Genomic DNA, 27,137 nt, shown 5'->3' on the forward strand with positions numbered 1-27,137 from the left:
CACTCTGAAGCTCCACTCTGCACTCTGAAGCTCCACTCTGAAGCTCCACTCTGCACTCTGAAGCTCCACTCTGAAGCTCCACTCTGCACTCTGAAGCTCCACTCTGAAGCTCCACTCTGAAGCTCCACTCTGAAGCTCCACTCTGAAGCTCCACTCTGAAGCTCCACTCTGAAGCTCCACTCTGAAGCTCCACTCTGAAGCTCCACTCTGCACTCTGAAGCTCCACTCTGAAGCTCCACTCTGCACTCTGAAGCTCCACTCTGAAGCTCCACTCTGCACTCTGAAGCTCCACTCTGAAGCTCCACTCTGCAGCTCCACTCTGCACTCTGAAGCTCCACTCTGAAGCTCCACTCTGCACTCTGAAGCTCCACTCTGCACTCTGAAGCTCCACTCTGAAGCTCCACTCTGCACTCTGAAGCTCCACTCTGAAGCTCCACTCTGCACTCTGAAGCTCCACTCTGCACTCTGAAGCTCCACTCTGCACTCTGAAGCTCCACTCTGAAGCTCCACTCTGAAGCTCCACTCTGAAGCTCCACTCTGCACTCTGAAGCTCCACTCTGCACTCTGAAGCTCCACTCTGCACTCTGAAGCTCCACTCTGAAGCTCCACTCTGCACTCTGAAGCTCCACTCTGCACTCTGAAGCTCCACTCTGCACTCTGAAGCTCCACTCTGAAGCTCCACTCTGCACTCTGAAGCTCCACTCTGAAGCTCCACTCTGCACTCTGAAGCTCCACTCTGAAGCTCCACTCTGCACTCTGAAGCTCCACTCTGAAGCTCCACTCTGCACTCTGAAGCTCCACTCTGAAGCTCCACTCTGAAGCTCCACTCTGAAGCTCCACTCTGAAGCTCCACTCTGCACTCTGAAGCTCCACTCTGAAGCTCCACTCTGAAGCTCCACTCTGAAGCTCCACTCTGAAGCTCCACTCTGAAGCTCCACTCTGAAGCTCCACTCTGAAGCTCCACTCTGCACTCTGAAGCTCCACTCTGCACTCTGAAGCTCCACTCTGAAGCTCCACTCTGCACTCTGAAGCTCCACTCTGCACTCTGAAGCTCCACTCTGAAGCTCCACTCTGCACTCTGAAGCTCCACTCTGAAGCTCCACTCTGCACTCTGAAGCTCCACTCTGAAGCTCCACTCTCCACTCTGAAGCTCCACTCTCCACTCTGAATCTCCACTCTGAAGCTCCACTCTCCACTCTGAATCTCCACTCTGAAGCTCCACTCTCCACTCTGAATCTCCACTCTCCACTCTGAAGCTCCACTCTGAAGCTCCACTCTGAAGCTCCACTCTGAAGCTCCACTCCACTCTGAAGCTCCACTCTGAAGCTCCACTCTGAAGCTCCACTCCACTCTGAAGCTCCACTCCGAATCTGCACTCTGAATCTGCACTCTGCACTCCGAAGCTCCACTCTGAAGCTCCACTCTGAAGCTCCACTCTGAAGCTCCACTCTGAAGCTCCACTCTGAAGCTCCACTCTGAAGCTCCACTCTGAAGCTCCACTCTGAAGCTCCACTCTGAAGCTCCACTCTGCACTCTGAAGCTCCACTCTGAAGCTCCACTCTGCACTCTGAAGCTCCACTCTGAAGCTCCACTCTGCACTCTGAAGCTCCACTCTGAAGCTCCACTCCACTCTGAAGCTCCACTCCGAAGCTCCACTCCGAAGCTCCACTCTGAAGCTCCACTCTGAAGCTCCACTCTGAAGCTCCACTCTGAAGCTCCACTCTGAAGCTCCACTCTGAAGCTCCACTCTGAAGCTCCACTCTGCACTCTGAAGCTCCGCTCTGAAGCTCCACTCTGAAGCTCCACTCTGAAGCTCCACTCTGAAGCTCCACTCTGAAGCTCCACTCTGAAGCTCCACTCTGAAGCTCCACTCTGAAGCTCCACTCTGCACTCTGAAGCTCCACTCTGAAGCTCCACTCTGCACTCTGAAGCTCCACTCTGAAGCTCCACTCTGCACTCTGAAGCTCCACTCTGAAGCTCCACTCTGCACTCTGAAGCTCCACTCTGAAGCTCAGCTCCACTCCGAAGCTCCACTCCGAAGCTCCACTCCGAATCTGCACTCTGAATCTGCACTCTGAATCTCCACTCTGAATCTCCACTCTGAAGCTCCACTCTGAAGCTCCACTCTGAAGCTCCACTCTGAAGCTCCACTCTGAAGCTCCACTCTGAAGCTCCACTCTGAAGCTCCACTCTGAATCTGCACTCTGCACTCCGAAGCTCCACTCTGAATCTGCACTCTGCACTCCGAAGCTCCACTCTGAAGCTCCACTCTGAAGCTCCACTCTGAAGCTCCACTCTGAAGCTCCACTCTGAAGCTCCACTCTGCACTCTGAAGCTCCACTCTGAAGCTCCACTCTGCACTCTGAAGCTCCACTCTGAAGCTCCACTCTGCACTCTGAAGCTCCACTCTGAAGCTCCACTCTGAAGCTCCACTCTGCACTCTGAAGCTCCACTCTGCACTCTGAAGCTCCACTCTGAAGCTCCACTCTGAAGCTCCACTCTGAAGCTCCACTCTGAAGCTCCACTCTGAAGCTCCACTCTGAAGCTCCACTCTGAAGCTCCACTCTGCACTCTGAAGCTCCACTCTGCACTCTGAAGCTCCACTCTGAAGCTCCACTCTGAAGCTCCACTCTGAAGCTCCACTCTGCACTCTGAAGCTCCACTCTGAAGCTCCACTCTGAAGCTCCACTCTGAAGCTCCACTCTGAAGCTCCACTCTGAAGCTCCACTCTGAAGCTCCACTCTGCACTCTGAAGCTCCACTCTGAAGCTCCACTCGGAAGCTCCACTCGGAAGCTCCACTCGGAAGCTCCACTCGGAAGCTCCACTCGGAAGCTCCACTCGGAAGGGGCAAAGATCGGAGCATCACGGAACTAAAACAAATATAAACAAGGGCTGTGAGTTACTCTGCGCATGCGCGGGGGCAAGCCTGTTCATTCCAAGCCAGCCTCAGCCAGCCTCGGGAAAAACGAAAGTAATAAAAAAGCGAAACTGACACTGCCACTGCAGACAATGCTGCGCGCTCCCGAGGTGAAATCCGGCACTGAAAACGCTCGTAACACTTTGGTGTCCACTCTCCTAAAAACGGATCACATTAGTTGTCGAGCTGACAGCATTCATGCTTCGCATGAATGCTAACGTCAGCTCGACCTAAAAAACTAGGTCCCTTAACTTTAGCAGTGGAAGGACAGACCAGGTCAGTGCTCTAGGGGAGGGGTAGACTCAAGATAGACAAGGCAAGCCATCGAATTAGAAGCAAAAAAATGAGTGTAAGGAAAGTCAGCCAGTGGTAAGCAGTTGGTGAGCTCCAAACCCTGTATGTTTTTGGTAAGCCCACAATATGCTTTGCAAGCCATGTGCTGTCTAGTATGCTAAACCGAAACAAGTATTTGCAATTGAATAGGTCTCGCATTTGCGAGAGTTTAAGCTATTGACATTGTAAATGACAATGCCTTTTATTTGTCTGCGTTTATAAGTAACACATAAATAAAAGGCATGTCCATTTACAATGCCTATAGCTAAAACTCTTGTAAATGCAAGACCTAGTTCATTTCAAAGAAGCGTCCGCCATTGTCCCGGGTTGCTTCAAAAGGGAAAGCACTCCTCGTGCGCCGAATGTTGCAGGAAAGCATGTTGTGCCTGCAGAAGGAAAAACTCATCAAAGAAAATAGTGTTTACAGACTAAAAAGCCATACCGTGTAAAATCTGAAGTAAAAGGGCCAGTCCTCATGGGAGGTTACAAATTAAGACAAGGCGGTATAAGGAGGGACTAACAAGCTTATTAACGAATCAGAAGTGTAAAAATAAAAATAATAAAACAAGTGGAAAAGGTAATTTGAAGAGTTGGTGGGGGGCTACTATCTCCCTCATAACCGTTTTTTTTTAATAGTGGTCTACACCTGCAAAATGCCAATACCAAGGGTGGTGAAAAAGCTGGTCAGCTCATGGTTCAAGCCATCTTGAACCACATTAGAAAATGATTGACGGGCTGTCCAAAAGCCCCTTTGAACACATGTTTGTATGTGTGTATATGTGGTGCCGTGAAGCTTCACTAGACCGCTAAAACTGTAGACTAGACCTAGAAAACCGAAACCTATTAGCATTTGCAATAGAAGTGAGATGATTTATCTGGTCTAGGTACACAATTCATTTTTAACATCAAGAAGTTAGGAACTCCTATTAAATAAGTGCTGCATTTATTTGTACTCTAAATTAATTACAGGTTAGTTTATAGGTAAAACGTGCTTTTGGGAAGGTGTTTTAAAAAAAAATTTGGGTGGGGGGAGCCCTAAATACACTATATGGACGTTTAGGGAAGTATATGATAGTAGCCAATGGGCTGCCTACCACTAAGACGACTACACTCCCTATCTGACCACTTCCTGTGGGGAATGGGCCTAATCCTAACCCAGAAGTCTCTATTTTCACCAAAAACAAGATGTTGAAACCCTTCTCTGACTGTCCACTTCAGGTAAACCACCTTAGGGGGTGTGACTAGCCTGTGAGTGAAACACGCCTCCTGAATATCTAATTTCATGCCTGCTCAGTTGCCAAATAGGCCACTGGCAGGGGGCGGTCTTCTGCAGGTCTCGGAGGAAGCTGAGGTGCATATCAAAGGCGGCAGAGTCTTTGAAGCCTCTGGCCATGAGATATTAATTCACTGCCCATCCTGCTGGAGGAGTTGGTAGCACCTTCTGCCGAGCAGTCGTCTGTCCTGGCCTCTGAAAGCGTGGGCTCTCTTGGTATTCAGCTTGATAGGAAATCTTCGAGGAAGTGTTGTATGTTGGGAGTTGTGCAGAAGAGGGTGTATTATATGGTGTGGTTGTGCAACTTCGCCATGTAATATACTTAACAGCCTCTTTAGGACCAGTAGGTTTCGTTTTTTACATCCTCTGGCTCAACCCTGGGTAGCTCTGGCTCTGAGCAGCTGATCTTACACAAAGGGCAGGTCTAAAGAATCTAAACGGTAACAAAACAATTGAAGAAATCAGTGAGACACCCAAGAAATCCAACACAAATTAATAAAATTAGGCTATTTTAGACACCACAACGAAAAAGATCCACCGCAGGGTTCTAGACACTTGGTATTTACAAGGTAATTAGAGCCTTTCACTCAACCTTTCACTCAAACTAGCATCTGCAAATTCAATGGAAGTTTGGCTAGTTTCATTGCAGTCGGTTAGACTTACTTTGCGAGACCAACTCTAACAGGAAGCCAGTCTGGGTGACCAGCAAGGCACTCTAACAGTAGAAGCAGTAGTCAGTTCCAAGCGCTTTTATCCTTTGCTGTTCCCTATGGAAGTGGTCCTGATGTAAGGGGTACAGGATGCTGTGGATGTGATGCGGTCGACGGGGTGGTCTTCCTACGGCTAAGTTTTTGGCCCACTGAGGGGGTGATGCTGTCCTGATCACAGGGTAGACGTCCCTCGAAGTCATCACGTTTTTAGCAGAAGTACATCCACCACTAGGCTCCCAGTCACCCGGTATCATGGTCACAGCCAAATCCTTCCCTGTGCGGTAACTTGCCTTCTGGGTGGACATGCTGCACTCGGACTACTCTCCCGGACTCAGTGAACTCTGGTGCAATTTTGAGAATCTGGTTCTGGTGGTCATTGGCAGCAAGGTGAAGATTTTGGGCCACCTACTTGCCCCAGCTTGCTTCTCAGCTGTTGTGGCCCTGTGATCTGAGGAAGGTGGCCAGCCAACTGACCCTTGGAGTCTCTTTGCTTCGGCTTGGCTCTGGAGACGACCTCTCAATGAGCAGGACAAGCAGGCACAGTCCCTCTCATTAGTTAGCCACCAGAATCAGCAGGTGCAGTCTACGCGAAGGCAGCCTTTTTGTCGGTTCCACGGTACAGCAGGGCAGTCCTCCTTTGGTCCTTCTTACAGTTTAGTTGGGATATAAGTTCTGGGTGCCAGGGGAGGCCTATGTGTGCGCAGAAAACTATCTTGGCGTTGTATGCAGTTGGTAGTATGCGGGCTACCAGGTTCATCCCGCCTGATTACCACTTCCTGGAAACTGTGCCATCTGGCTATTCCAAGATGTTCCATTTTGCCCACTGCCAACATGATAGAACCCCTCTCTCGGTGTCCAGAGCTCACTAGCCTAACCTAGAGGTCTTGCTACCTATGGTACTAATGCCCCATGAAAACTTTTTTGGCAACTGGTTTCTGCTTCCCTATCCCCAGTGCCTGCCTATTTGCCCAGACAATGGAGCAGCCCCTTTCCCAAGTTTTATCCATGTGCTCTTCAAAAGCGGCATCTCCTTTGAACCTTGCCTTTTGGGTAGGCCTAAGTGGAATTTCGCTATTTAGAACTTCACGAAGTGACCAAAAAAACTCTGGTGCTCTTACTTGGAGTCCCGCAAGCGGCAGAATGAGGTTGTGCCGTACACGTTGATTTTTAGTGCCAGGTGTTTGTCCCGTGCTGGAAAGTCAGCACGAATGGACCATGCACAGTGCAAGAGGGTGCTGCTTCTTTATCTGCTCAGGTAGATCTTCTACTCCAGTGGCAGCTTTCTCAACGCAAACAGAAGGTTTCTCAACGCGAGCAGTAGCTGGCATCCACAACCTCCTGTGTTAAGAAATCTCACAGCAAGGTAGTCAGGAGTAAGATTTTTCACTCTCGCCATCTTAACAGTGACAAGCGCAAGCGAGGTGGAAACGCTGATGCACGGAGTGGCGTTTTTCAGATCTCTGCATGCTACACACAGGGTTTTTTGGAACCCCATGAACTGCGCGTAGTGGGAACAAATCTGCGAGTGGAACTTCACGCTTAGGCCTCCTTTTAGGGCAACACATGTGGATTCCTGCAGGAGGAAGGTAACACCTCTCGCCAGTGCAGGCTTCTATGGACTCTTTTCTTGGGAGTTATGAACACGTCCCCCCAGGAGGGCTGAAACTGTCCCGGGGATAGGCTCCTTGTGGAACTGTTCAAAGCAGAGGAGACTAAAGGCAACAAAAGTGGCAACTTTGTATAAGTTGCACACTGCAACATGTTACATTAATTTCGACTTAGATCAAGTCTGGCTTTAATATAACGAGTTATGTTATGTTATGTTATGTTACGTATCTTTTATATAGCGTACGGCTACTCGAAAGGAGTGTCCCGACGCTTTTCCACCAGCGGCTCATAGAAGTAACACAACACAGCTAAAAACAGAAAACATCAAAGAAAAGTAAATAGAAACAGTGGGCAAAAGAACAAACTAAGAGTTAAAAAGCCAAGTCTTCAAGCCCTTCCTTAACTGGAGCAGATTGGCAGTACTGCGCAGTGGAAGTGGAAGCAGATTCCACAGCTGGGGAGCTCTGCAACTAAAGGATCGCCCTCCGGCGCGGGCCTTCCTCACCCGTGGGACCACAGCTTTAAAAAGGGATTCCGAACGGAGGGAACGGACTGGACGATAGAAGTTCAGTCTCCGCTGCAGATATCCCGCCCCTGATCCATGCAAAGCTTTATGCATCAGGGTCAAGGATTTAAACTGGATCCGCTTCCTAATGGGGAGCCAATGAAGCGTCTGAAGCAACCCCTAAGCTCGGGCTCGTCTACCTAGACCGAAAATCGCCCGGGCGGCAGAGTTCTGCACCACCTGAAGGCGCTGAACCAGGTAATCGGGGAGGCCAAGAAAGAGGGCGTTTGCATAGTCCAGCCTCGAGCCGACAAGAGCCTGAACAGTAATCCTCCTGTGCTCCTCAGACAGCAGAGGCAAAAATTTGCGGAGCATCTTCAGGATTCCGTAGCAGGTGCCGGCCAGGCCAAGAATATGAGTTCGTAGCGACAGCTGGTTGTCTAGCTTGACGCCCAAATTTTTGGCAACCAGGGAGGACTGAGCAGAAGGATTCATGTCGGACGGCCACCAATGCTGCCATTCCGGATCGACGACGCAACCAAAAAATAAAATCTCAGACTTGCCCGAGTTGGCCCTCAGACTGTTCCGTTGGAACCAGTCGAAGACCAGCGCAAGGCAGTCCCGGATTCTCTCTCCATCAAACTCTTGATCTTTCCCGCATGTGAAGAGGAGTTGCGTGTCGTCGGCATAGGAGACGATCTGAGCCCCATAAGCCTCCACCAAGGCCGCCAAAGGGGACATAAAGATGTTAAATAACGTGGGGCTCAACACAGAGCCCTGTGGAACCCCATCTCCCAATGGCGGCATCTCGGCGGAGCTCTGGGAAACCCAGACCATCTGGCGGCGGTCTTCAAGGAAAGAAGTAAACCACCTGAGCACCGTCCCCCTGAGGCCGATGTCATAAAGCCTCGCTAAGAGCGCCTTGTGGGGGACGGTGTCGAAGGCCGCCGACAGATCTAACATGACCAGCATGGCCCTACCGCCGACATCCAGGGTCTCCCTAATAATCTCAGTAACCTCCAACAGGGCCGTTTCCGTACTGAAGTTAGGACGGAAACCCGATTGAGATGAATGGAGCAGATTGTTAGCTTCCAGAAAACTCGACAGGACACCGTGGGCGTGTTTTTCCGTTATCTTCGCCAGCGCTGGTAAAAGCGAGATTGGCCTGTAGTTCGCCAAAGCCTCGGTGTCCAGACCCGGTTTTTTTTAGGAGGGGGATCACCATCGCTCTTTTCCAAGAGCTGGGGACCCTTCCCTCCCTCAAGGAGGCATTGAGGATAGAATTGACCAAAGGATTCACCACTGCCGCCATCCCGGCCAAGAATTTGGCAGGGCAGGGGTCAAGTGGCGAGCCAGATTTAAGATTGGCCAGTAACGTCTGGGAGACATCGCTGGAAACAGTAGGGAAATCGGACAGCACCGCCGCAGATATCTGCGGAAGACTACAGTCCGCCCTAACACCACTGCCTCCATCCGGTCCCTCCACAAAGGTGGCCTGAATAGCCTTGATCTTATTTGTGAAGAAACCAGCAAGATCACAAGCCCAAGCATCCGCCGAAGCTGGCGGGGGCGGATGGGAGCTGGGGGTTGTAAACTCCCTCACAATATTAAAGATCTCCTTACAGGAGTTCGCAGATGCCTCTATCCTCCTGGCCAAATAATCCCTCTTGGCACCAAGGATGTCCCGATGGTAGGCCTTGACCGCCGCCTTATAGGCGAGTTTGGCCTCCCCATCGTACATAAGGCGCCAGGCCCTCTCGGCCACCTTGCACTGACTACGAGCCACACGGAGCGCCTCCGTGAACCACGGGGCAGATTGCCGAGCCACCGTGGACCGGGAGGCAGCCTTAGGGGCTAGATCGTCAAGCCTATCAGTAAGCCATCGCTGCAGAGTCTCCGTGTCGCTGTCTAAATCACCCGAAAGATGACAAGGGTGATCCAGCAGCGCCTGCTCAAGCATGTCAGGTGTCACTCTATGCAGCGCTCGCGAGGCCGGTCTAAGCAAAGTAAGCGCTCTGTAATCCGGGCTCGCACATTCCAGCACCGAAAAGCTGATCAGCCGGTGGTCAGTCCAGAGCATCTGCCGGGTAGCAACCTCCGTAGGTGGAACAGATGAAAACACCTGATCCAGGGTATGCCCCTTCTCATGTGTTGGCCCTGACACGCACGGCACAAGACCAAGCGGAGATGTAACATCCAGCAGTTTGGCCGCATCAGAGTCATCCGCCACATCCAAGTGGAAATTAAAATCACCGGCCACAATGCAATGCTGTGTGGTCAGCGCCAGCTCAGAGGCGGCAGTCTGCAGATCCTCGAAAAAGGAACCCACAGGACCTGGTGGCCTATAGACCAGCAAGCCCTTCAGGGCCTGACCCGGGGACAGTCTAATCGTAAAAGCGAGCGACTCGGCATTCCCGATAGGGTTCAAGGGAAGCACTGAGCAGGAGACGCTCTTTTTCACCACAACCGCCACTCCCCCTCCCCTGCCTTTAGCTCTATCCACCCGGAAGATGTTATACAGCGGGGGAATGGCTGAGAAGACGTCCGGATTGGAAGCCTCTCCCAGCCAGGTTTCCGTTAGAAGCAGACACAGGGGATTTTCCCTGACCAAAAGGTCGTGAATGTGCAGGGCATGGCGACCTACCGACCTCGTGTTCAACAACAGGCAGAGATGCTTCGCGCCAACAGTTGCCGGGCGAGGAACGGTAGCACACGTCCAGACAGGCGTCCAGCCACAGGCCGGGCAGCGACGTTTGCCCCTAAACCGCCCCGGGAAGACGGAGCGACAGGAGCTGGAATGGCCCCGCATATCCCGCAGTGACGCAGAGGAATAGCATATCATTGCTGCCAGAGTAATGCCAGACCAGAGTCCCCCGACGCCTCCTAGCGCGGACGGGCGCAGACGGGCAGGACTCTGGCACGACTCAGGCGCAGTGAAGGCGCGACCGCTGCGCGTCACCGCTGCGCGCTGAAGGGGAGTGTTAAGTGGGGCGGGCGGAGGAGGCCCAGAGAGCTAGAGCGCTCGGTCCGGCGCCTCTGCAGCGTCGCACCCACACCCAAAATGGCGGCGAAAAAGCAGCAACAGGCTGAGAACCCCCAGATCCCGGACCCGCTAAGCAGCGGTGGATTCAAACTATTAGAGTGCAGGTAGGGGCCAGTACCCTGTTAAAAGCAGGGACGCGCTAAATTAAATTTTGACTAAATCATAAAAACGAGCATTTTTTTAAAAAGCGCAAAGCGCTATCAGGTAGAGCAGCGTGCAGCATGCAGGTCGCCAGCAAAGTGGAGTGCAAGATAGTAGGTCGGGCTGACCCGCTCAAGGCCAGCCTTAAGTGGGGCGGGCGGAGGAGGCCCAGAGAGCTAGAGCGCTCGGTCCGGCGCCTCTGCAGCGTCGCACCCACACCCAAAATGGCGGCGAAAAAGCAGCAACAGGCTGAGAACCCCCAGATCCCGGACCCGCTAAGCAGCGGTGGATTCAAACTATTAGAGTGCAGGTAGGGGCCAGTACCCTGTTAAAAGCAGGGACGCGCTAAATTAAATTTTGACTAAATCATAAAAACGAGCATTTTTTTAAAAAGCGCAAAGCGCTATCAGGTAGAGCAGCGTGCAGCATGCAGGTCGCCAGCAAAGTGGAGTGCAAGATAGTAGGTCGGGCTGACCCGCTCAAGGCCAGCCTTAAGTGGGGCGGGCGGAGGAGGCCCAGAGAGCTAGAGCGCTCGGTCCGGCGCCTCTGCAGCGTCGCACCCACACCCAAAATGGCGGCGAAAAAGCAGCAACAGGCTGAGAACCCCCAGATCCCGGACCCGCTAAGCAGCGGTGGATTCAAACTATTAGAGTGCAGGTAGGGGCCAGTACCCTGTTAAAAGCAGGGACGCGCTAAATTAAATTTTGACTAAATCATAAAAACAAGCGTTTTAGGTCGCCAGCAAAGTGGAGTGCAAGATGGTAGGTCGGGCTGACCCGCTCAAGGCCAGCCTTAAGTGGGGCGGGCGGAGGAGGCCCAGAGAGCTAGAGCGCTCGGTCCGGCGCCTCTGCAGCGTCGCACCCACACCCAAAATGGCGGCGAAAAAGCAGCAACAGGCTGAGAACCCCCAGATCCCGGACCCGCTAAGCAGCGGTGGATTCAAACTATTAGAGTGCAGGTAGGGGCCAGTACCCTGTTAAAAGCAGGGACGCGCTAAATTAAATTTTGACTAAATCATAAAAACGAGCGTTTTTTTAAAAAGCGCAATGCGCTATCAGGTAGAGCAGCGTGCAGCATGCAGGTCGCCAGCAAAGTGGAGTGCAAGATGGTAGGTCTTGATGCTTTGGAGTATCATCTTTAGTCGCACCATTCAAGAGTTATCAAAGCTGAGTGATTCACCTGAAAACCCTGTACTCACCAGTGAGGTGACCAAGTCTTTCCACAAAATGACTGTTTCATGTTTTTACCCCCAGAATGTGCAAAATACATGTTCTGTTTGTGAAATACTCAGCACCGGGCCGTAGGGCCTGGTGACCTTCCATTGGGGTGACTTACACATATTGCAGAGAAAGGATTGGCTTTCCCATTGGTTTGAATGGCAACGTTGGGCTAGCATTTCAAACGGCTCCTCCAGTCTGCAGTGGCGGATTGAGAGAGACCCAGTGTGTCACAACTAGTGATGCAATCCCTGGAGTTACTGTAACTTGCATGCCCTGGTTACCATATACTAGGGACTTAAAGTTGGTTAGCTTATGCCACTGGGTATAGACAATGCAACATAAGCATTTTACGGTCTGGACACTGCGTGCGCTGAGACCTGCTATCCCCAGACCTCAGTGCCATAGTCAAAAAACACAAGCACGGGGTTGACCATACAAAAAGGCAGAAGTTTTGCTTCTATTACTGTATGATACTGGCTATCTATATAGCGTACTAAATTAAAATACATTGTGCAGAGAGTTCAGTGGGTCTCCAATTGGTTTGCAGAGGCTAAAGTAGATAATACTAATGCTCTCTTTTGTGGTAGTGTGGGCGAGCAGTTAGAATGATCAGAGTGTAGTGCTAAGCATTTGTTTTACTGACAGAGGCAATACATGAGACACATACTCAAAGAATAAATTGGGGACCAAATTAGAAAAATAGCAGTTCTTTTCATACATATATATTTCAAATTCAAGAAATTTGTTTCAGGTTAGTACAGTTTTTGATTAAGAAAAAGTTCACAGGTAAGTAAAACATTCAAACCTGTGCGCTTTTACACACAATACAATCCTATAGGAGGAAAAGTCAAAGGTGCATTAAGGTAGGTACAGTCTGTTTCAGGGGTTCACCTTCTGGTATCGGAATAGTAGTGGGCCCCAGTTAAAAGTACTACCAGCAGTTCCTCAAGAACGTCCCAGGTTCTACCGGGATCAAGGTGCTATTGAGGCTGGTAGCTGGTCCTATGGAGAAGAGGGCCCACCTGAAAAGAGGTTACATAGGGGGACTTGCTTGCAAGTGAAAGGCCTCCCAAACGGGGGCTGAGGTTGCAAGAGGTCTTGGATCACTGGGGCACAACTGGTTCATCGGGAACCGGGCTGGGTGGCTCAGGTGCAGAGTGGTTAGGTCACCTGGACTGGGTGTGCAAAGATGCATTTTGCTGTCAGGGATAAACAGCTGGCAGGGGCAAAATTAAAGCAGCTGGGCCATTCTCGAAGTGAGTCTCAGTGATGCTGATGTGCCTCGGTGCAGTGCTTGCAGGCTACCCAAGGCTTTGGTAGGTCTCCAACTTGCAGGACAAGTCACTCTGTTGCGATTGTCGAGAGATGGCTAAGAACTGCAGGGTTTCATACCAAAGTTCTTCTGCAGTGCTCGTCAGGCAGTGACTCTTCTTAGTCCTTTTCTGTTGATCCGTCTAATCTGATTTCTTGTGTTCAGGGCAGGGGGGGGGCAACTAAATACTCAATTAATGGGAGTTATGGGGAGTGATTGGTAGCAGCCAATGAGCTACCTATCTTTAGGGTGTCTACACCCTCTATAAGACCACTTCCTGTGGGAAGTTGGTATTACCCTGACCCTAGAAGGCTAATTCTGTCCAAAACAACATGGAGAATCTAAAAAGTGGGGGCCGCATCAGCTGGCCCGCCCTAGGCTTGGTGTTGTCTGAATGTGGGCATGCCTCTTAATCCTACTAATTTTCTCTGCCTGTCTTGTTGCCAAAAAGTAGGGTCAGGGGAAGCGGGTGAAACCCTCCACTATCTGGAGAGGCCAGGGACAGCATAACAAATGCCGCAGGTCCTTTGAAGCTTCACACCCTGGAATGTGCATCCTGCTTGGAACACCTCCGCCCAGAGCAGGCTTGGTTCCTGACCTTGGAGAGCGAAGGCTGTCACCTTAGGAGGTCAGAAATCTGTCTGTGGTGGCTTTCAGGTCGAGACTAGTCCGCAACCATACTAGTCAGTAGGTTTTCAGGGGACACCTCTAATGTGCCATCTGTGTGCATTTATGAATAAACTCAGCCCTAGCATCAGTATGGGTTTTAGACAAGGTGTTTTTTATAAGAAACACCTTGGGATACAGTGAAGCCATCACGTATCTGGGGAACTCGTAATGACAAGTGTCCAGCATACCTACTCGGTATGGCTTCCCTGTGCACTGGCAATATCTAAGAGTGAGCTTAGATATCACCGGGACATCTCCACTCTCGCAGATATGCCCTCACATGGGTATAGTGCACCCTGCCTTATGGTTGTACTGACTGCCCTAGGGGCGTCTTACCTATGCCACCTTTAGTGCTGGTAGGCATGGTACACAGGGATGTGTGCTATGTCGAATCTTCTGTTTCGCTGCACAAAGACACGCAGGCAGTTTGCATGAGCTCGGTGAGGGGTCCCTTGGGACGGCACAGTTCGTGCTGCAGCCCTTAGGGGCCCTCTTTAGATCCAATTCCCTAGGGCGGCAACTTACTAGGGATTTACAGTGGATCTTAAAAGTGTGCCAATTGTGGGACTATCATACAGTTTAGGGAAAGAACACTGGTGCTATGGACCTGGCTAGCAGGAACCTAGCACACTTTCAGTCAAAGTTGCACCAGATACCAGGGAAAAAGTGGGGGTAGCCATGTCAAAAGAGGCACTTTCCTAAAACTACATATTAGTGGGTTGGGTTCATAGCCACTTCTTAACCAGTATTTTCAATTTTAAATTGACAACCCTTCTTGTATTCACTGATCATATATTGTAGTGGCATGTAAAGGAAAATGTATTGTGTGGTTAAATATGTGGAATTTTAGTAGCTTGTCTTTTTCTGTCAAAAGCCCTGAACGGTGTGGCAATCTGTGAGTTCCATAATCTTTCCATAATCCTTGAAGTCCCTTTTATTTCTTTGCACAGAGTTTACTCTCAAGTTGGAAATATTGCAAGAAATATAAATAAATCTGCACTAGAGCCAACAAGAACATAACCATGTCCTATATCTGAATACAGATAGTTTTTTATTATTTTTATTCATGGCTCCTTTGATTAAACTTAGGTTAGAATTATTCTGTTTTGTTTGTAACAGAGTAATTTGTAAGTTCTTTTGCATGTGTTTGCAGCTGTACTTCAGATTATGCTATAATGTTTGAAAATGTGATGCCACGTTTTATTCCCTTCTACAGTTGGTGTGATACGATGCCCGGTATGCAGCCAGGAGTGCGCGGAGAGGCACATAATCGACAACTACTTTGTGAGGGACACCACCGAGGTTCCTAGCAGCACTGTTGAAAAATCAAGTCAGGTGAGTAGCTAAAGCTTTACAAATTCTATACAAGAAAATACTGAGTTTTTACTCTGCAGTAAGGCTTAAGGCTGTCCTAGAAGTACTGATAGAAAGAATTTGGCTGCATGCCCAAATCTTATATACTTCAAGCTGCATCAGTGTTGTTTTCTTTATGCGCCAGTCAGCGCAGATCTGGAAAGAGCTACTCCATAATCACTTTTTAATAAGCTTTTTTCAATGTTTTGTTGAAGTCTTTTTTTGAGATCTTACCTTTGGTGTGGCAGATGCATTATCAAAGGAGGCCGGCTTGAAGCTATGCGGCGTCTGTCACAGACATGAAGTTCCAGTGGGGTGCAGCATCAGGGGAATCTCTCCGACATGGTTCAGATCTTGGAACAGCAGTTGGGTCACCGGCAGACCCCTCTCCCTTCCCCAACCAGATATAACAGTAGTGACAGATGCGTCACTACTGGGATTGTCTGGCCTTCTGGGAGAGGTGGGGATTAGAGTACTCTTGTGTCTGATGCAATCTGAATTCCACATCATCCTGCTGGAGCTCCGAGTGATCCGTTTGGCGTGAACAGCCTTTCAACCCTCCATCCAGGTTAAGGCTGTTCCAGGTGTTAACACACAATACCACTGCCATGTGGTACTGCAACAAACAGGGCGGTGGGGGGTCGTGGACCCTTTGTCAATAGGCCCTGCGTCTCTGGACATTGCTGGAATAGCAGGCCATATCCCTTGTGGTTCAACATCTGGCTTGTTCTCTGAATGCCAGATTGGATAAACTCAGCCGAAGTCACCTGGTGGATCACGAGTGGCATCTCCATCCAGAGTTTGTGCAAGGTCTCTTTCAGCAGTGGGCGGAGCCTTGGTTAAATCTGTTAGTCACCGATCCGAATGTGCAATGTCAGCAGCTCTGCACGCTGGAGTTTTCAAGGTGGCTCCCGCTTGAAGATGCTGTTCATCCCGAGTGGAACTCTGGCCTCCTGTAGGTTTTCCCGCTCGTACCACTCCTGTACAAAGTTCTGACGAAGATCAGGAACGACCGGGCTCAAGTCATCTTTGTGGTTTCAGATTGGGCATGGAGAGTTTGTTTTTCCCGATGAGTTGAGCATGACCATCAGTCCTCCGATCATGCTGCCCCTTTGGGAGGATCTTAGGGAGGATCGTCTGTGGCAGCAGCAGGGGAGTTGTTGACACCTGACCCTGTCAACGCTGCACCTTCTTGTGTGGAGATTGAGCGGTCACAGTTGACGGCTTCGACCTTCCTCCTGAAGTCTGTGACGTTATCTTGGAAGACAGCGTCTCTCCACCAAGACGGTTTACGCCTGCAATTGACCCAATTTGTGGCATGGTGTACAGAAAGACGCATTGATCTGCTTTCTAAGCTCCTTTCTCAGGTTCTCTGTTCATTCTTTCCCTTGTCCAGCAGTTCCACTGGATTCAAGCTAGCCTGGATGATGAGGGGTGTCACCCCTAAACCAGTCCCGTGATGCTTACCAAGATCTTACCAAGATGGCCGCCTGGTAGGAGCCAGCCACCGGAGCTCCCAGGGCTGGGGATAATCCCTGTAGGAATTATCCCAGATAGCACGCTCGCCATCGGGAGAAAAACGAGTAACTGGATGAACTTAGAGTAACTGGATCAACTAAAAGTAACTGGAGTGTAAACTGCTACTACTTCTCACCTACCTGAGCTGTGAGCAAGCGCTGGCGACTGGACGCCGGAGCGGTGGCGGAGCCCTGGACGGCGGGGCACCTACGGTCCTCACCGGAGCTGTGGCGGAGCCCTGGTCAAGGGGCGCGAACCTGCTGGGGACGCGGGCGTCTCAAAGGATATCTTTAAGGACTGTTGTGGACGTGGGCGTAGCTGCACGACGCGACCGCTTTTGATGGTCCGGCGCCGGCTGGGTCTGCGGCTGATATCGTCCAGCGTATAGCGCATTGGAGCGCCTGGAGACTGTCCCCTCACCAAATAAATGCTACTACTTTGGGTTTAACCCGGATTCCAGTGAAACCCAATCGCATTCATCAAACTTTCTGCCGGGTCTGCAGGATCGACCGCGGGCACGGGGGGCAGTGTGAGGCGCTGCCTGCCGCCTGCTGATGCCGGCGGGCTCCGTGAGGTGAGGCTGAGCGAAGCGGTTGGAGCCTCCTGAGAGACCTGCCGCTTGTGGTTTGCTGAGCGCTGCCGAGAGCGCAGTGGGTCGTCCACTGGTCGTGGTGGATCGCGGAGATCTGTGGTGTCTGTTCGTCTGGCCTCCCCCCTCTCGCTGGGCGGTGTACAGCGGAGAGGGAGCTGCTAGGACTGTGTGGCGGCAGATCGGACGGGGGCCTCGGGGCGTGTGGGAGAGATGGGTCGGCTAGTGGACCCTGGAAGGATCGCGCTGTGCAGCGCCAGAAGGAAGTAGGAGTATTCAGCCCCGCCCCCCCCTCGAAAGGCTGGAAATGAAAAGTCAATCACCAAGCATGAGAGCTTCATCGCGTTTCACAACCAATATTCTGGAATAATTGATCTGCCTCAGTTACATCTGGACATAGGGAGTCTGATTTGGACAGCCTCAGTGGAGCCTCCTGACTATCCTGAAGGTATTTACAAGCACAACATTTAATCTCTATTTTGAACACACCGGCGCTACACGCTCTGCCCTAAAGATACAAAGCTGTCTGCTTTCAACCTATTCATGCGGCATGGCGACCCGCTAGCTTGTACACTTTCCTTTACCTAAAATGGTGGGGGCAAGACAACGAAGCCATAAATCTCCTCCACTCCCCACCAAACGACCGTGAAGCTGCATACCAACGTGGCCACAGGTCACCCTAACAGAGATAAGGCTTCCTCCTCGCCTCCTGAACAGCTTGAAACCTAATCTCTCCCCCTTCCCTCCTAACAACAAGGAGGATGGACTAACTCGACCTGCCCCGGAAAGGGAAGCTAGCTCCCTAAGGCACATCAACAATAGAGATAGGACTACTTTTGGCTCCCTATATGCCACCGTGGTGGCCATCTTTGAATAGTTCACCACCGGAGCGGCCATCTTAGACTAGTCGTCCATACCTATTGCCCACATTCTACCATACTGCCCCGCAACCACACAAGCTCCCCACCTCTTCTACCCACGCCTCTTCCGCCATGGAACGCTTAGGCGAGCACACCTACAAAATCATATACCCACCTGACCTCACCAAAAAAACGCCAAACGTTACAAACATAATTTTCTAAAGGCACATCCCGAATTACCGTGTGTGGACACCTACTTCTCGCTGATCAACGGAGACACAAACAACGATATCATCTTTTACACTACACGGAGAGCACAATGGAGGAAAGCGTTCCTCTCCACACTCACTATTCACACCACCAAGAAATCCGCTCATGACCTAACTCTTTCTATCACTCCATCCCTAGTCTTCCCAGGCAGAGCCACAATCACCATCTACAACAACGGGACCATTCTACTCCAAGCCAATGATGGGAACCTTGACCGACTAGACAACCTATTCCCTACCTTCTTAGAACACATCGCCAAACGGCGGACCTCCATTCCGCACACATCAAGCTTCACAACTCCCCCTAACACCAATACTCAAAATAACCGGCCTTGCCCACTGCAACCTCGGAATGACATACACCCCTCCCATCCCCCCAGTGTTATAGTTAGGATCACACCTGACGTTACCCCCACGCTCCCCTCACCCACAGACGTAGTTCATTCCCCCTGCACATCCATCTTACCCCCACCCACCCTTCCCCCCTTCTCACACCTCACACTAGTCTCGCTGAACACAACATCACCCGGAGTTTATCTCCCCCCCCCCCCCCCCCTGTGGCAGATCTTCTTCCCTCTCAACCCCCCCCCCATTCTCACCCCTCACTCCCCCACACCCCCAACTAGCACCCCAGAACTTGCGTCCTCCCTCACAATAACACCCCCCCACCTCTCACCCCCATTACTCAGCCCCCGCTTCCTTCTTACCACCCCTATTATCTTCGACCTTCACTCATCCCTCAACTCACCGGCACCTTCCCCCACCGACGCCCCCACCACTTCTTCCCACCCACCACCTACTTCAACTACACCCCTCACCTACAATTCATCGCACCCACCGAATACCACCCCACCCTCTTTAACAACACAGCCCCCCACTAATGCTAGCATACCCCACCTCCCCGCCCCAAATTCGCCCACCAACTCCCCTCTCAACGCCTCGCCCATGGCCCACATCACGAACACTAACACAAAGACACCTCTCGACCTGATTCTATCCACCCTCCTACAACTCAAAGACGAGCTCCGCACCATCAAAGAGTTTCTTCACACACCTTCCAGACAACTTAAACCCACAACGACCACCAACGTATCCAACAAACGACGCACTCTCCCCACAGTCCCTCGTACTCAAGGCTCTCTACACTGGCCTTCTATCCCCATACGCAACAACACCCACCGTCCCCGGCGTGCCCTTAACTCCCTGTCGGACCACGACTTACGCACCCTCCTCTGCTCTTTTGGCCCGGGACCGGTAAAACACTTAACGCCCACTCACCTCCCCATACCTACTATTCTCCCAAATCCCCTTAGGCACCCAACTCTAAACGTCAGAAGCTCTGTCCCAAACAACCTCAGAAGAGTCCCCCTATCGCTAGAACACACGACCTCCCTTCTCACCCCCAGACTCAAATGCATCCTTCTCAACTGCAGATCGGCCCAGAGACACTCCTCCGACATTGCAGATCTCGTCACATCAATGGAACTTGACCTAGCCATATTGACGGAAACATGGCTAACTGAAGCCTCCACGCCCATTATGGATATATTAGTTCCCCCCAATTACCACATCATCAGACTCGACAGGAACGTCAAGACGGGCGGGGGAATAGCATGCATTTTCAGGAGCAATCTATCCGTCACCAAAGTAACCTCCCCCTCCCTCACCTCCTGTGAACTCTTCTGCCTCGATATCTCTAGTGAGGGCAAACCAGTATGTGCTCTACACCTCATCTATCACCCGCCGGGTGATAACCTCATCTTCTCTCAACAACTCATGGACACTATTACTTCCAACGCCGGTCGGCAGATCACTCAAATCTACCTGGGTGACTTTAATCTCCACTGGAACGATCAGAAAGACACAGTGGTGAACAGTCTTAAATCTTTCCTTAATGCGCTTGACCTCACCCAAATATGCAACAGCCCAACACACGATAAAGGTTCGATACTCGATCTTATCATCGCCAAAGAGGACTCTACCCAACTGGGGTCTATCCAACCCTGTGATTGGTCAGATCACCACATCATCACCTTCTTTATCAATGAAAAAATCAAACCCTCCCTGGCTCAACCCACCAAATGCAAGATCTGGAAAAGGGACATGAAGAATCTCAACCCTAACTCCCTACCTCCCCACACCTACAGGCTCCTCCTTCCCCCTGCTGGCGTCTCTGATGTTCAAACATTGACAGACCTCTACCTCGACTCCATGACCTCTATAATCAACGAAGCCGCCCCACTGCAACTAAAGAGAGTCTCCACCAAGAGTTCGAACCCCTGGTATGACGGCAGACTCAACGAAGACAGGCGAGCTATGCGATCGGCAGAGCGCACTTGGAGAACTGCTCCCTCATCACTACATCGCAAAAAGCTTAAGAACAAGAGAAATGCTTACTTTAGGAAAATCAAGCGTGCGAAAACCAACTTCTTTCGCCACCAGCTTGACCAAGCGAAAAACCGACCAAGAAAATTGTTCGATCTAGTCAAAAGTCAAACAAAGCCGCAACCCCTACAAGCAATCAACCCAACAAGCGATATCCCACACAGTGAAGACTTTTCCGCCTTCTTCAAGCTAAAGACCGACAACATAAGAAATGATCTCCTCAATGATGTAAGCCAACACCCTGTGCACATCAGAATGTCTAACGCTCAGCCAAAAAATAGCGCATCGTGGGCTTCCTTTGACATCTACTCAGAAGAGGCAATACTCAAACTGCACGCTACCCTGAAGCCCTCTAATCACCTCACAGACCCCCTGCCTGCTAACGCGGTAAAAGACTTCACCACCATGCTCCTCCCACTCTGGACTAAAATCATTAACAGCTCCCTTCAACAAGGTCTCATCCCTGACTCACTCAAGGTGGGGCAAGTCACGCCCATACTCAAGAAACCCACAGCTGACCCGTCTGACCTAAACAATTACCGTCCCATCACAAACATCCCCACCTTGGCCAAACTGCTGGAAAAATGTGTACAGCTTCAACTAACAAAACACATTGACAAGTTTGATCTCCTCAACCCCCATCAATCAGGCTTCCGAGCGAAACACAGCACGGAAACGGCCATGACTCACATAATTGATGACGCCCTCCAAATCCTTGATCGCAATGATTCATGCCTCCTCATCCTCCTCGACCTTTCCTCAGCTTTTGACACGGTCAAGCATGAGAACCTCCTTGAGCTGCTAAACACTAGAATGGGTCTATCAGGGACTGTTCTCAAATGGTTCACTTCCTTCCTTCATAACCGGACTCAAAAGTTCAAGATCAACAATGTGTTGTCCTCGCCTGTGCCAGTCGACTTAGGCGTTCCACAAGGATCCTCCCTCTCACCCACACTGTTCAACCTAATCATGGAACCACTTGCCTCCTTGCTCCAAGCATCCAATGTACACTTCCATATGTATGCCGATGACACTCAACTCTACCTAAAGGTTCAATCCCCGGATGATATCAAACACCTGAACTACACTCTCACAAAGACCCAATCGTGGTTGGCCGGCAACCACCTCAAACTAAATGCTCTGAAAACTGAGTTCCTTTTGATGGCACCCCCTGCGAAATATACCACCACCCAACTTTGGCTCAATCACTTAACAGCACTCAATGTCCGGCCCACCATCGTGGACTCCGCGAAATCCTTAGGTATCACACTTGATGCAAAGCTCAACATGCAACAGCACATTAGCAAAGCAACGAAAGGAGCTAATTTTCAAATCAACACATTGAGAAAGTTGAAACCCTTCCTCCCAGCCAAAGACTTCCAAAATGCAGTACAAGCCCTCGTCATCCCCCGCATAGACTATGGAATTGTGACCCTCAGTGGTCTCCCTTTAGCAACAATTGCACCCCTAAGAGCCTCTTTGAACGCTGCCGCGAGACTCATTACGGGCTCAAGAAAACACTCTCATATAACCCCTGACTTGAAATCCCTGAAATGGCTGCCTTTTGAAGCCAGAATACAACTGAAAATTGCTGTGATGACACACGCGGCTGTACACCACAATGCACCTAACTACCTCACTCAAAAGCTAACTATATCAGGAGGATCGAGATCCAATAGAAGTTCAAAAAATCTACTCTTGAAACCTCGCAGATTCCGGAAGGAAAAAACATACAAACGCTCCTTCTCAGGAATGGCGCCGAGGATCTGGAACGCTCTCCCTCCCGAAACTAGGCTTATCTCCTCCACGGCCTTCTTTAAGAAAGAGGTGAAAGCCATCCTATTTGGCTAAATTCACCTGAACTTTAATGTCTGTTCCTCAGTGACTTTCGTGGCGCTTGGGTATTACGGGCATCATGTTTGTCTAATGTCAAATAATGTCAGATTTGCATGATCTAGATTTGTTTATTCCTCTTGTTTGCCACAATTACATGATGGTCAGTCGATCCTTTTATGCTACTCACTAAATATCTATTATTAGACTATTCATGTTAGCCTACTGTATCTCGAGGCCCCTTCCCCTTGCTCCCTGTAACTTATAGATACTTATTGTATAAGTTCTCCTGTTTTTTATCGTAGTTGCATGTAAGACTCCGTATCGTCTTTTATTTTCGTCTATCTGATTGTTTACTGTCATTCTATTAGAACTTGACTGCTATCCGATCATGCTACTGAAGTTTATATTTGCACCCAATATTATGTCGCGTCACCCTCATGCTATGTCACCCCCTGTTTCTGTGAAGCGCTCTGATATCTGTAAAGATCTTGTTCGCGCTATATAAAACTCTGAATAAAATAAAAATGCTTGTTTCCAGTCCAGAGAGGGCCTGGCTGGACTGTTCCCATGAGGCACAGGGTCGAGACTGATTTGCATATGGCAGGGTCTGAACTGGGGTGGAGAAGGGAGCTAAAGAACGTTGGTGGATTCAACCCAGATCTGTGACAAGGGGTGAGTGTCTGAAAGTTTCAGCGCTCTGTCCATCATCTCAGTATTTGCTTTGGAGTGGAAAACATGCCTGGGCGTTTGGGAGTAAGGAATAGCAGCATCGCGCATGATGTCCCTTTTTAGTGGTTTGCTTTATACATTGTTTTTTTGCCCTAGTAAAGGCAGTAGTCTATGTGCTCCACTCAGTATAATTCTTAGTTTGCAAGTACCTTGGCAGTTGAAAGTTAATAAAAAAATGTCGGAAAGAAAATTTGGTGGACTATATAGAAATTAACCACAGCAACATAATTTCAGCCTAAATGTTCATTTCTGGTGGGTACATTTTCCAGCAGATTCCAGCCTATAAAAATCCACCCAGGTGCCAGATTGGTCTGTAAACGTTTCCTATAGTATTAGCCCTCCTGGGGCACCACAAGGTGCCATGCGGCTTCAGTTTCACGTCTGTGCACCAGATGTCATGAGATTAAAGTGTATTTGGAGCTAGTGGATGTTCTGGTGTGAGTACTTGTTTTTTCGTGCCCATCCATGCAGATACTGAGCTATATTGGTGCATTATCATTCAAAATCCTCAGCATTTTGACCATAACTAGGTCAGATGTCTTCTGCAGATTTAAAGGCTTAAACCCTGCCACAAATGCTACAAGAAAACATCCTGGTCTAGCTCCTAACACCATTTGGGCTAAGACCAAGGCCTTTAAATCTGTTCAGTAATGCACCTTAAAGCCATCATGGAGCGGGAGTGCAAGTTATTTTGACCACGACCCTCGCGGATATGCTTTGGCCAGAGCGTTAGCTTCCTGACTGAAAGCAATCTCCTGAAAGATCTTTGTAAAAAATTGGAAGGAGAAGCCCTTAGGTCAGACCCTGCACAAATTGAAATAAAGCTGTGCTGGATTTGGTCAAGACTTCTCCATTACCCTCCAGATGCAAGCCTGATTCTGCTGATTTGGCTACTTCAGGAGCTCTGACCCACACACTTCACCCCTGGTCACCAAAACAATTGGCTTAAATTCACCATAGTGGTTAAATAAAAAGTAAAGTTGGTAGAGCTCATTCACATGCCCTAATATTGTCAGAATAAAAGAACATTTTAAGGCTTTGCCATAAGTAATGAAGATTTTAGCTGCACTAAAAACAATAACTCTGGATGACCCCCTCCCTCAAGACCACTGCTTCTGGCTTATATCTTGATTTGCAAAGGGTGACGGTGTGAATACTTCATTTTTTTTTTAAAATATATTTTTATTGCAGAGTCATTGTTTGTACAACCAGTTCGTCGATCAATCCAGCTACCCTCCTACGCATAACACAGGCTCCTAAATAAAAGCCTTACACGGCCATTCAGCTCACACCCCGGAGGTCGAGCGGCGTTAGTCAGGAGAGCACTAGTAAATGACTGGCGCATTAAGGCTCAAAAACACCTGTTCTTCAGGTAGTACTCAGATCTGCTTTTCTTTTCGCCTGGTCCTCCCGCCCCCGGCCTATTGAGCCCCTAACAAAACCAAAACATCCCCCCCCAACTCCCCAAGCCCCCATATCCCTTATCCTCCTACCCCCACCCCCCTACTCCACCCCCTGCTCCTGCGCCCCCCCCTCAGGCGTGTCAGAGTTCCACAAGAGCAAGCCAGAATCCATCGCAGGCAGTGCAGGTCCAAGCCAGACTATCAGGAGTAACCAAAAGGAGACTGCAGTCATCACGTGGCACATGGAGTAATCCAAGGGAAAGAACCTGGACGATCACAAACCCAGACTGAAGCACCTAAGGAGCAGGACTACGTGCGGGGGAGCCTTCGCTGTCAGTGTCCGAAAGCGTGAGTTCCAGAACCAATCGCTCCCAGGCCCGGGCCCGCTCCAGAGCAGTATCAGTACCTGCCCTAAGTGCCAGCTGCAGACGTACCTCCCCCTCACAGCGAGCCCATTTATGGAGCTCCGCCCGCCACCTTTTCACCGTGGGTCCCCTACTCGCCTTCCACTGGGATGTTATGGCTCGTTTCGCTAAAAGCAGACCCAGGTCCAGGAACTTACTAGTGATTTTGTTCTTTGATGTGTGTGGGAACCAGTGTAGACACAGTGTGCCATTGTGGGTTGTAAATCCCTCTCAGTGACCTCCCGTAGGCTCTCCACAATCCCCTGCCAAAAGGAGCCCAGTGCCGGGCAGGACCAGAACATGTTGAAAATCGGCCACCTCTGCCGGGCAGCGCGGGCAGGCCGCCGAGTGTGTCGGGAAGTACTTGTGTAGTTTGTCAGGGGTCAGGTATGCTCTATGCAGGATGTAAAAATGCACCAGCTGAAACCTCGCGTTGCGCGTCCCTTTCCAGGCCCGCTCCACTATACCAAACCACGCCGCCTCCGGGATCTCCGTCGTTAAATCCGCCTCCCATTTCGCCTTCAGAGCTAGCAGCGGGGTTAAAGCTTCCACAGTCATGCGCTTATAGAGGCACGTAATAGCCTTAACCATCCCCGCGGCCATTACCACATATTGACAGCCCATGGAGAGCGGCGGTTCCGTCATACCCGTCTTCCAATGTTTACGGATCGCCACTGTCAGCGCAGCATGAAGGAGGAAGTCTCCCCCCGGAAGATCAAAGCGATCCCTCAAGACATCGAAAGGTAGTAGCACCCCGTCATCAAACAGATCCCCAACGGTCGCTAGATCCTGATGCTCCCAGTGTTCCAAACGGTGCCATGTGCCCCCATGTGGGAGCGCCCTGCATAGTTTGAGCAGGATCTCAGGTGCGTATGGAACCGCAATATGTCCCCTCCGCAGATACCTATTCCAATACTTCCGGACCGTCGAGAATTCCTGGGTGAGATGTAGGTCCCCCATCGGGAGGCCAAGAACGATCCGGTATACTACCCGAACCGGCCCCACCGGATCCATCCTATTCTCTCGTGGCTCTCGCTACCCATTGTGTCAACCACTGTAGCTGGGCTGCCAAGTAGTACAGCTCGTAATCCGGCACCGCGAGACCCCCCTCAGCCCAAGGCCTTAGAAGCGTGGAGTGTGCCAACCTGCGTCTACCCGACCCCCACAGAAAACCAATCACCATGGACCGAAGCCGCCGGAAGTTGCTCGCCGGGATCCAGACCGGAAGAGTTCGGAAAAAATAGAGCAGTCACCATCTTAAGGAGCACCACCCTCCCCGCCAGAGACAATGGAAGCGTACTCCAGAAGTCTAAATTCGTTTTAGTAAGTCTGATTGCCGACCCGATATTGCCCTCCAGAATGTCTATGCTATTATGATAGATCGAAGTACCCAGGTAGCGAAGACTCCTCTCCTCCCAGGTCACTCCTTCCATAGAGTGCGGGCATGTTCTACGCGCACGAGTCGGGAACAGGTAAGATTTCGCCCAGTTCACTCTGAGGCCAGACACCGTGCTCAGCAACTTAAGGAGGGATTTAGCCCCCGCAGGGAGGCTGCAGAGTCCGCCAAAAACAATAGGAGGTCATCAGCGTATAATGCGATATGGTGCACCTGCCCGTAGTCGTCCAACCCCTGAAACGCCCAACCCAACCGGGCTCGCGCCGCCAAAGGTTCGATCGCTATGGCAAATAATAGGGGGGAGAGGGGAGAACCCTGCCGAGTGCCCCTCCCTACGGCGCAAGTCTCAGATATTACACCTCCTGTTCTGACCCTTGCCGTAGCGTTCCGGTACAATAGTGCCGTCGAATCCACAAAATCCTTGCCCAGTCCCATTGCGCGCATAACATGGAAAAGGTAGGGCCATTCCAGGCTGTCAAAGGCCTTCTCCATGTCGATTACAAACACCGCCGCCTCGTCCACATCGTAGGTGTCAGCCTCCAGTACGTGGAGGAGCCGTCGTATATTAAGCGTGGTGTTGCGGGTCGGGATAAAGCCAGATTGGTCCACATGGATCAGTGTGGACATGTGGGGGAGTAGACGCGTCGCCAAGATTTTGTAGTC

General features: G+C 50.6%; 1 protein-coding gene across 1 annotated transcript in view; it reads left to right on the forward strand.

Moving 5' to 3' along the window:
* The window catches only part of TRIM24 (tripartite motif containing 24), a 1,142,914-nt gene that overhangs the window by 146,036 nt on the left and 969,741 nt on the right, over window positions 1-27,137 (forward strand). Inside the window, exon 2 of the mRNA XM_078672569.1 lies at window positions 14,949-15,067. Coding sequence (XP_078528695.1) covers window positions 14,949-15,067 — 119 coding nt within the window. The remainder of the gene's footprint in view (window positions 1-14,948; window positions 15,068-27,137) is intronic.

This window comes from Lissotriton helveticus, chromosome 1_1 (genome assembly GCF_964261635.1).
Source record: "Lissotriton helveticus chromosome 1_1, aLisHel1.1, whole genome shotgun sequence".
NCBI classification, from domain to species: Eukaryota; Metazoa; Chordata; class Amphibia; order Caudata; family Salamandridae; genus Lissotriton; species Lissotriton helveticus.